The 12,105-nt window shown below is 37.9% G+C and overlaps 1 protein-coding gene across 1 annotated transcript in view; it reads left to right on the top strand.

Moving 5' to 3' along the window:
* Nucleotides 1-10,034: 10,034 nt before the first annotated feature.
* Nucleotides 10,035-12,105, top strand: part of LOC139130347 (histidine--tRNA ligase, cytoplasmic-like) — a 79,286-nt gene continuing 77,215 nt past the window's right edge. The window contains exon 1 of the mRNA XM_070696113.1: nt 10,035-10,447. Coding sequence (XP_070552214.1) covers nt 10,367-10,447 — 81 coding nt within the window. The 5' untranslated portion in view covers nt 10,035-10,366. The remainder of the gene's footprint in view (nt 10,448-12,105) is intronic.

Here is a 12,105-nt window from a genome sequence, read left to right as displayed (position 1 = left end):
TTTCTCACTATTTTCCCTATCAGATCCTCTCCTTTCTTCATGCTGTAAATATATAAAATAAATGATTATATAACATAACCTAGCCTCTTGACTCTTTTTAGTTCCCGTGTACGCAGTCCGGCGGAGACTTAATAGGGAGCATTCGTTATTACGGGTAAGGGGGTGGGTCAGTGAAATTTGAGCGACAAATAAAATGTAAAAAGCAACCTCCCCTCCAAATCTAATTTCTAAAATTTAACCCCCGCCCAAATTCATCAACTGTAAAATGTGAACCCCCCCCCCCCAAAAAAAATCATCAGATTTGATTCATTAACCCTTCACACCCTATGGCCCTGGGCTGAAAAATTAGGCCCTTCAAAAGTGTTTGCAAGAAAAAGAGTTACCCATCCAAATTTTCATCTACAAAAAACAGTGATCCTCCCCCAGATGTCACAGTCCATATCAATTTTTCATTTGACCTTTGAACTTTCAAAGAATCCTTTTTGATCTTTACAAATAATCACTGGGTGAAATTCAAATATCATATCGATTTTTCAGACCTGCTCTTTCAACTATAATATTCTCATCACGTATATTTATATCAACTGTCAAACTTTTTTAAAGCACAGATTTTGATAGCTAGTTTTGTATTGTAAATAAATATTCAAAGTTTTCTCATTGACCACAATGTAGAGAGAATCAACATTTTTGGTGAAACTCCAAAATCAAATTTCTTGCTCACACATGCACCAGTAACTACCCTAGTCTGATCAGGTACATTAATATTAATAATCAAGAGTCTATAAATACACAGTTTTGTATGTAAAAGAAATTATTCATAGTTTCCTCATAGACTACTCATAGATTATGTACGGACATTTCGGTGAATTTCCAAAGTCAATTTTTTTTCCCATAACTCCATACAAACCTTTGCAAAATTTGACCACCCCCTTTCAATCATTGATAGTAAAATTTGACCCCCCTTAAAAATGGTTTTGTAAAAGTCAACCCCCTCCCCGATTTCCACTGACCTCCCCTCCCTGTAAAAAATGAATGCTCCCTTAGCTAATTCACTATTTCAAAAATTTGTACAAACAGCAACATATCAGTACAAGATCATGCTATGGCAGAGGAATTAGAATTATTAGAGAACATTCCAAGACTTAATAATCACCTGAATAGCTCTAACTTTAAAGAATTAAAGGAAGGAATAAAAAACCTTAAAGCAAAAACGGCATCTGGAGAAGACTGTGTAATAAATAAGATCCTCAAAATTGATAGTATTTTCTCTAATAAATGCATTCTTAAATTGTTTAACCATATTTTGATACAAAGTAAATTTCCTGAATGCTGGAAGTCAATGTTAGTTCCTATCCATAAGTCTGGTGACAAGACAAATCCTGGCAATTACAGAGCTATTTCAATATCAAGTTGTCTGTCAAAGTTATTTACTTCTATACTGAATAAACAACTAATTAGTTGTCTTGAAATTAACAAGCTCATCTCACAATGTCAGTTTGGTTTTAGAAAAAACAGGTGAACTTTAGACTGTATATTTTTACTAAAAACAGCTATTACCAAAACTGTGTATGCAAGTAGGAAGAAAAAATATGGAAATTTCTTACATAGTAGCTTTTATTGACTTAATAAAGGCAGTTTATACTGTTTGGAGAAAAGGGCTGCTTTTAAATTTACAAAATATTGGTGTCACTGGTAATTTTTACAACATCATTAAGACTGTGTATGAAAATGTCACATATAAAGTAAAATTGCTTTACAACTTCGTGTGGTGTTGAAGAGGGATGCAATCTATCCCCAACATCCTTTAATACTTTTGTAAATGATTGTCCTGATATTTTTGGAAAGGTTTCTGATTACCCAATTGACATTGATGGTGTCAAACTAAACCGTATTCTGTATGCTGATGATCTAATGCTGATTTCAAAAACTGCAAGAGGTCTACAAAATTGTTTAAATAAGCTTGATTCATACTGTCAACAGTGGGGTCTCAGTGTAAATATCTCCAAAACAAGTACAATGATTTTCCAACAAAAGCAACTGCTTGATCATGAATAAAGCTTTCAAATTGCACGATCAAAACATAAAACAAGTCAAAGAATTCACTTACTTAGAGGTACAGTTTTTACTCCAAATGGCAGGTTTAAAAAACAACCAATTAAATTTAAGAAAGAAAGCAAGCAATGAAGGCTTTATTCAGTATTAGAAAATCCATTTTAGAAGAAAAACTGGTTACTCCTGCTCTCTGCAGAAAATTATTTCACACACATTTGTCCCTATATTCTCTCATATGGATCAGAGGTTTGGGGAAGTGAAATTTCAAGTGATGATAATTTTCTTGAAAAATTGTGTACTTCATATTACAAGATTTGTTTTGTTAGTTAGCAAATGCACTCCTCTTGCTGCAATTAGAGGAGAGCTGGGAAAGTTTCCATTATGTATCCTTCTTAACATATCAGTATTGAAATATTGGTTCAGACTTACATGCCGTACAGAAAACCACATTCTTAAGAAAGCTTTTAATGAAAATATCAAATGTTAATCCATGGCAGTTGGATTAATTTCTTTACCAGAATTATAGGTAGTTCTTATCAAAGAAATGTCTTCAAGTCTCTTTCTGTAAAAATCAAAGTTTCAGCTTTCCAAGAAAGAAATTAGAGAAAGATTACATTGACTCCTGGATGAGTCAACTTTATAATGATGAAAGAAAGAATAGTACCAGTAATGGTAATAATTACGTACTTACAGAGTGTTTAAATCAAATTTTACCATGGAATATTATTTGCAAAATATTTCTGACTATGGCCTGAGGCATTGTCTTTCAAAGTTTTGTGTTAGTGACCACAATTTAGATTGAGCAAGGTAGGAAAAAACTCCTCAAATTCCCTTACATCAGAGAATTTGTCGTAGATGCAATATGAATGACGTAGATGGTGAATGGCATCTAATTTTTTCTTGTACTAATTTTAGCAAGGAAAGAAAACATTTATACAATAGTTGTGAAATTACAGATGACAGACTCACTGATGTTTACAAGAGAAAAGATGTTATCATCAATATCATGAGTCACAATACATTACCATTAGCAGTTTTCTTGAAAACACAATTGCTTCCTCCAGTGACAGCAAAGTTGTTTACTCACATATGCTCATTATTGCATTTACTGCATTATGACTGACGTAATTATGTAATTATGTAATTTTCCCAGTTTGTACTAAGAGTACTGTACCTTACAACACTCTCTGATAGTGTATGTTGAGTACTAATAAAATGTTCAAATATATGGGGCGAATTGTACCCAAATCGAGTGTGTACAAGAGTGTACCTGCTGGTCACCTTTCATGATGATAGTACTTGTAATTTCTATTGCCCAGATTTCTGACGCATAAGAGAGAATTGGGATGATTAACGTATATCAGACTTTCAAACAAAGCTTCGGACTCAACATCTTTTCACTTAAAATTGACTTTTTGATACCGAATAAAGCTTTCATTGCTTTATTTTTAAGAGTAAACTGATTCTGCTTGAATTTTCCATTTGATGTAAAAACTATACCTACATACGTATACTGATTTACAGCTTCAATTACATTTCTCTCATAATAAAATGACTTCTTCATTAAATGGTTACTCTTATTGAAAACCATTGTTTTTGTTTTTTTAGCTCACATTTGGTATACCAATGTGAGATTATCGTATAAGCTGAAATCTGTCGCGTCTGTCTGTATGTTTGTATGTATGTATGTATGTATGTATGTATGTATGTATGCACAGGGTTTTAAATTAGTGGTAGTCCCACGTCCACAGACCACCAACTTTTCCCTGGGGCTACCAAAGTCCATGAAATGGTAGCACCGATGGACTACCAAAGCCTGGGACATGAAATTCAGTCGGTACTTTGCGTGCCATGTCCGGTCTTTCACTTTTGGGCGAGCTAAAAGCAGTCAATCCCAGCTTGACACAGTAAGGCCAGACTGACTTTATTTTGCAAATTACAAAGACGACCTTGTGATATGGAACTTTGCAACAAAGTTTCAACATCTCAACTGATGTACTTTGATGACAGGCACAGAAAATGATGGCCAGTGAAAATGTATTTTCATGATCAAAATGTATCAATCACAAACTGCTCCCTACTACAGAAAGCCCATTTTCTGTTTTTAGCCCTGCTGAGAAGGAGGTGGTCATTGCCATGACAACTATCAAAATTGGCATGCAACTCTGAGAATGAAACGGGTTGTCAATACAATGATTGATCACAAAACTTTCTAGTGTTATTGTCAACAATTATACCTGTTTCTTTTGGGTAATAAAGTTGTGCAAGTAGTCACGTCAAATGACTAACAAATTCACTTTGTGGGCAAAATCTTGAAAAATAGCTTTTTTTTCTCTTGTTTATGAAAACAAATCCCTAAATTAAAATATGCATGGACTACCAGCCATTGTCACTGGGCTACCAACTTCAGAAAATGGAAGCCTAAGTGGACTGCTGGGGAAAAAAGTTAATTTCGAGCCCTGATGTATGTATGTATGTATGTGTGTACCTATAGTATGTCCGTCAACATCAAAAACTCGCGAACCACTGCACTTTTCAGCTTGGTATTCGGTGTGTTGATGCATCCTGAGCTGTGAATGGGATTTCGTTCAAATGAAGTTTGCACATGAGCTTAAAATATAGGCAAATGGTAAAAAATTAATAACTCAAGAACCACTGTTTTGATTGTTTTGAAAATTAGTGTGCAAGTACCTTAGGTGAACCTTATGTAGTTATATGTATATCATGAAGATATTTTGAATTTTGTATTTTTGTTGAATTTTTTTTGTTATTTTTCTCATTTCAAGTTAAAATTATTCTTTTCTGAAACTGCTTGCCCAATTGCTTTCAAATTTGCGTTGGATATTTGCAAGGGTGTTACCCTACTAATTTGTTGAAATTATGGCAAAATTACAGTTTTGGGGCAATTTTTGTCATTTTTGGTCAAAAACTCGTAAAAATATTTTTCTTTGAAATTGACACAAGGCACCTTTCTATTTGATGTACAGGTGTCCAGGGATGACAATAGTTGTACATGTTGAAATTGTCCAGAAATATGCCAATTTGTATTTTTAAGACAATTTTGTCATTTTCGGTCAAGAAAACATGTTTTTAATACAGTTTTGTCATTTTGGTCAAGAAAACTTGTTCTCAAAAACCACTTGTCTGATAACTTTGTAATTTGTATAAAAGTTCTGAAGGATGCTATCTTCTGTTCAAAGTGTTAGGAAACCCCAAATTTGTATAATTTCGGTAATTTTCATAGTCTGTGACCTTAAATGACCTATACCAACCCAAGATATGTTGTGAGACAGTGGTTAAGGCTGTGAAGATAATTTTGTCATATTTGATATCAATTCGTTGTGAAATTTGACACAGGTGACTGCGATTTGCCCTTGTTGTACATGGCACGGTAGCTCTGCGCCTTGAACAATACTTCGGGAGGCCTGTGTCACTGGCTATAGACTAGCTCTGCGTGGCAGGGCTGTGTTTTACCGGCGTTGTACAGAGCTAGCTATAGACCTTTTCCAACTATTAATTGCTCAACAGAACAAAAATTTAAATAGGTTTCAACTTTCGTTTTATATATCCATGGAGGTAAGAGGAAGAGACTACCTCCATGATATATCTATTACATAAACTTTGCCACCAAAGGAAAGACTTAGTCACGAATGTATATGTTGGTGTTCCTTCCAAGTTCCATGTCTATTCGCACGTACGTGCATACTCATACTCGCTTTGAGCACTGCTGGAACTCAAGAGTGCCTAAATTGACGAAAGCCAGTCAATCGCCCGTCAATATATGACGGTTAGTGACCCCAACCCGGATGGACCACGGATCTCCCAGTATTGTCAACGGAACCGAATTTTGCATCCATGGTACCGGGCCAAGTCACAAATACGTCATCATCATAACAAAGCACGCAACACGTATGAACAGAGTGAGTATATAGTCCCGCCCAAGTAGATGCAGAGATGAGCGCCATGCGACCAATGAAAAAACTTGCACAGCAACAATGTTTTGTTGATGACAAAACAAATAATAGACGGTAGAGCACAGTCGCTCGAGTTAGTTTACTACACAGAACTTTCTCTTTCCAAATGGCCATCAGATGAGGATCCATAGTAATCTGCCCCCCTCCTCGGCTTTTAAAAAAGCGACAGTCCTCAATCCCTGTATCTCGCACTAAAAGTTTTAATCTTTATTATTGTCAACTCAACGCAGAGAGTGTGTATGGTACATCCCTAATTTAAAATTGGACGAAGTGACAATACTACAAAACTTGAACACTTGCTAACCTGACGTGACGTTGAATTATATTCCAATGATTTGGTCCTTTATTCTCGCTCTGCATAGTTGGCCAAATTGCTCTGAGATGAAAAGCTCCTTTCGGGGAACAGTCATAGCATGGAGATAGCAGAGAAAAGGACTGACCACAGCCGCTCAGCAGCAGTTGGTTCAGCCCACAGGTTATCGTAACGTTGCTTGGATAGTCGTTCGAGGCGGGCGGCCGGAGGTCGCCGTTTACTTGGAAAAATACTTTTCGAAGTAAAAAAAATACTTTTCCAAGTAAACGGCGACCTCCGGCCGCCCGCCTCGAACGACTATCCAAGCAACGTTACGATAACCTGTGGTTCAGCCACGGCTCTCAAGCGTGCTCTATAAGTGGTGTACAGCATGTGGAGATGAAAACGAAGAACATGAGAATCGAAACCAACCGCAGCGCCCGTGAGGCCGGCTGTGTAACTGATGATTGCTGTATACTGTGATATCGCAGCGGTACTTTTGGCGTGTATCGAACGATGGATGTAAAAAACATCCATGATCGAACGCGCTCGGGTCATTGGGGACTGTGGCATGGCGATGACCCGAATGACCCGAGAACGCCACAAATACCGCTGCGATATCACAGCTGTATTCATATATGTGTGTAATAGAGGGAAAGTGACCTTTTTGATAAGCTCCAGTCGAGAAGGCGAGGTAGTCCGTCCCACGGTTGACCGTGGTTCGATGGCCCCTGTATTAAACTTGCAAGCATTTGACAGAGCAAGCATTGAAGCAAGCTCTTTTCCTGGGCTAGACACACGGCGCGACGGACAGTCCACTGTGCACATGTGATGCATGGTGCAACAGGTCTTCTTTTATGAGTAAGGTGCATTTGTTAGAGAAGTAGACGTGACCTGTGACTTTGCAAAAGTACGGGAAATAGAGAAAATTGTTCTTTTGGCGAAAGGGAAAAACATGCTCCTCCAATTATTTTGGCAATGCTTTTTTTTTGGCAAACTCTCTCTTGAAATCATATTTGTTACTGATGACTATGAGTCTAGATTTTACAAACTGTCCAAATCATAGACATATTACACATAATATGCACAACAAAAATGTCCTTTATTTACCGCAGTTTCAAAAAAGGTGTACCACTTATGGCGATCCATTCTTTTAAAGGGCTTGAAATAAGAAAAATTTCTCGCCGTTTTAGTTTTTGCGAAAATTAAATTTCATTTTCCCATCGAGTAGACACTGGGATGGCAGCCATTTTGAATTTCAAATATCGGGCATAAATGTTAGGTAAGTTCATTATTTGGTACCACACTTTCCTTTGAGCGTGGATCCCGATCGTTATTTTTGATTTGGTAAAAAAGGGAATGGTCGGAAGTTTCATCGAGGGATGTTAAAGTAAAATGTAAAGTTTTCACTTCAAGGCGCAATACTGTACTACGTGAAAGTACACATTTCGTCATTGCATGCACCGAACCGTACATGAACGGAAGTCGAACGGACGTATTTTCGGTCACGTGCTTTCAAAATGAGACGCCTACGCACACTGTCAGCTGACGTACAGTGACTGGTACGTACCTGTAAGACCACAGTCTGACCACCCCCACCCCCCCGCAAAAAAAAAAACAAAAACAAAAACAAAAACCAAAACAAAAACCAAAAAAAAACCCAAAAAAAAAACAACGCTTTACATGTAGTATCTTACAAAACCCACCCCATTCCGCTGCAACAATGCTCATTAGTAGAAAATAATTCCAAAACATAAAGATTAGGCCTAAAAGTGAGAACATGATCCCATGACAACCTGATCAAAACTAGTAACTAACTGGCCGACGACCTAATATTTCTTGACTGCTGACATAGTGTCATTCTTTGACAGGATTTAATATCATGCATTTTATGCATAAGAATTGTGTTTTTGTCTGTATTTACCCGTTGAAAATTCAGGTGGTGAAAAAAAAAATGAAAGACTTTGCAAATTACTCTTCTCATAATTTTTCTTTGAAAATATCCCACCCAAAGTTACCGAATTATAAAGTTTAGAAACGATAATTAGGCCCTACCCTGCTTTTAGGTTGGTTGACCATGGGGATTTGGCCGAGCGGTTTTGTCTGTGGCTTCTGCGCTAGGTGATTGGGTACCCGTATGTTGTGAGTTCGAACCATTTTGGTCAAAAGCGTGAAAGTCAAAACCAGTCCGTAAAAGGCAGAAATCCTGTCCGAAAACACCACAGCTATGGACCCACAGCTATAAGTTACATGAATACAACAAGAAATGTAAAGACTGCATCATACTGTAAAACATATCGTTCACAGGAAACAGTTTATTGGTACACCAAAATATATTTATGTACAATGGATATAGTTTTACAAGATAGAAATGAATTTCAGCAAGCCCACAGCAGTATCTGACAAAATGACTTGGATTGTCAGAATACAAATCTGTAGCCTTTAAAAATATTCAAAAATTTGAGATGCGCTGTGACTTTTAAAAATGATTTGGATATATTTAATGTAACGTTTACAAAATCTCTTATCAAAACACTTATTTTTCACGGAGGAGTTTAATCTGATTAAAATCAGATGTAGAGTACGGCGACCTGTACTTGTACTTGCGCGGTATTCTCTTGCCCTCGCCTCTCACTACAGGCGACAGCAAGAAGAATACCGCGCAAGTACAGGTCGCCGTACTCTACGTCTGATTTTAATCAGATAGGCTCAAACCTAAATGTATGACCTACTCTTTCTGTAATTTTTTTTCACACGACACTTGATTCCATACCAGATTTCTATCGACAAAATTGGCCGTAAATCAGCTCTGCCATATCCACCTTTTGCTTTTTCCTCGTCATACTGAAGTCCGGAGAGACTATAATGACTGCTGACCAGGAAGTGTATTGAACCTTCACAATCACATGATGTGGAACGATTACACCAGATTGGCTCCCTAAACGATCGTTCTGCACTTCACAGTTACCCGGTAACCTGCTAGCATGCTAACAGCGCGCTAGTGATGTCGCTCTCAGCTGTGACGTTTGACTTTTTGACAAGCTAGGTAATTTTTTAACGGGAACAGAAGTGAACGGAAGTGAGAGCGCCGCCACTGTTCGGAGTGTGTATTTTCGCGTGACCCCTGGCCCTGAGGCCTGACATCAACTTTATCAACGTTGTTGCACAGGCGGCCCAGACGTATTGAGTTTTTTTTCACTGTTCCTCTCCTTTTCTTCATGCTCTGACTGATCGGAGTAAATGAAATAAATGATTACATAACCTAACCTAGTCTCTTGACTCTTTATTTATTTTACACTCCATTACAAGGACGTTTATCTGTCATAGGTACACATCTTGTAATTAATTAGTCAACTAATTATTCTAATCAGTGGACTTATCAAGGATTTTATGGGTTGGTGAACATTGCGAAAGATAGAGATGTAAATTATTACTTTTCCTATCTTTTGCCATGTTGATCAACCCATAAAATCCCTGATAAACCCACTGATTAGCGTAATTATTTGCGTTGACTAATTAATTACAAAACATGTATATGAGAGATAAACGTCCTTGTAATGGGGTGCAAAATAAAGAAAGATTCAAGAGGTCGGGTCGGGTCGGGTTATAAAATCATTTATTTTACTTACTCCGATCAGTCAGAGCATGAAGAAAAGGAAAGGAAAAGTGAGAAAAACTCAATACATCTGGGCCACCTGTGCTCGTTGCAGTCAATCGATGTCAAAGGTTCCGGAACTCGGGTCAAATGTTGGCATGTTCGCCCGTGGACAAAAATCAGGTTTTATTGACCCTGAGCTGTCGATAATGGTTCTAAAACATTACACAGTTACTTTACCCCATTATAGCTGTACCCAAGACAAAAAGTGGGCGTCAACTTGTTTGAAATAAGTAATGAACGACGTTACTTTGTTCGATTTTGAAGGTATCTGTCATATATATATCTGAGGAGGGTCGCCGGACGCATGGACATAGAGTGCGCCCTCTAGAGAAGCGAGCTCCGGATGACATGACAGTCTGATTCAGGAGTCATTCTACCCAAGCAGATAATATGGAGACAGAACGAGAACCAAAGGAAGAGAGAGAAGATACACAATCAAGGGATATAAAAGCCATTTCGAATTCTGAGAAGGTTTGTGTACAGTCACTTTGACTTCAAATGTCTTATTAATTTCACAGTCACAAAACTTTTGTTACGAAAATATAGCACTCCGTAGCAGTATGGAACGGAGCTATTATTACATCATCATACATGTGCACAAGGGCATGTAGTGAAGTACCAACTGAGAGAACTAGCGCCAATTAGAAAGTGTTGTCGGCAAAATGACAATTTTAACAGAAATGCAGCATTAGAGCAAAGGTTACTTATCGTTTTACATCCTTGCATTGCGTAAGATGTACATGATTGGGGATCGTTCAGCAGGCTACCAGTGAAGGTACTCCGTGTTCAGTGCACCATTGTGTGTGCTTCCAGCCGACAAGACTGAAAATATTAATTAAGTAGACACAAAGAAATTCTGTTTGAATTGTTAGTAACCTAGGGAGTCCACTTATACCATCACTTATTATTTTATTTAGCGCTCGATGACAATCCCTTTTAGTTACAAGCAGTCAGGCGCTCCTTAGCTGGGCAGTCTGCTAAATAAATAGATCAATATTTGGCCCGATCTATCAATCCAGTAGTCAATATGCCCGCCACTGCAACCTAAATACTCACAAGGTGTGCAACAGAATCACTCAAAAAACACACCATCTGATTTGTCAACTTGTCGTGCGCTCACACAAAACACTCAGAACTACTCTCCCATATACCTAGTTGGATCACAAATTTAACCATGTCCTCAAAAACACATGCCAATGAACGTGTTACTCGCATTGTCTTGAAGAAATCAGCCGTGTTTTGAGGCCAAGTGCAGCTAAACACGGCCCGCAGAACGATTCTACCATATGACGTTATTTATTCTACCACTGATTGGTTCAACTGTACCAGTGACGTCATGCTGTGACCTTCTTCTTGGTCGTTGATTAGCCAGTTCCTGTCAAGTTACAATTTGGGACGTACCTACGGCCAATATGTGTCACAGCAAACATCAAAGTCCGTAAGATGAAAAATTGATGACTGAGATGGCCACTGGCGGAGACCGGGTGACGGCAGTGCCCATTACAAGTGTACACTCTGTGTGTCATCGATCTGAACCTTTCAGGCTTGCCGAGGTCGTAAACTTTTGATATTTTAAAAGCCACAGCATCTCTAAGCATGATAACTATTGTTTCGATCATGTCGTTGCATTAGCTGCATAAGTATAGTTGTAAATATTCTAAATAATTCAAAATACTATGGTTATCCGTCGCTAGCGCGGTGAAAGGTATGTCTGCCAAAGGCAGACTTGCCTAGGCATCGGTCCAGCATGAGACAATTATTGACACGCGCACATGACCAAATCCATATGTTTGATTGGTGGAGATACCATTCGATCTATCAAAATTTCAGCCTATTTGGATTTATGAATGAAAGTATATACCTGTAAACATTTGCACATCTCCTGGGTGATAGGCCGCTTTACTCATTAAATGAAAGTAATCCGCGTAAATAAAACACAAAATCGCGATAAAAATCATGCAGTTTGGTACAATAATTTTGATCCATCCATATCAAAGAAAAATAAAAAGACTGTTCATGTGATAAATATATAATCCCACGGAATTTTTCTCTTTTTGACGTCATTGTGTACGAGTGTTTTTCGCGGAGCTGCACAACTTCTCGCCTTCAGCTCGATGTTGTATGGCTCC

The sequence above is a fragment of the Ptychodera flava genome, chromosome 4 (genome assembly GCF_041260155.1).
Source record: "Ptychodera flava strain L36383 chromosome 4, AS_Pfla_20210202, whole genome shotgun sequence".
NCBI lineage: Eukaryota > Metazoa > Hemichordata > Enteropneusta > Ptychoderidae > Ptychodera > Ptychodera flava.
This window is presented reverse-complemented; position numbering and strand designations above follow the sequence as displayed.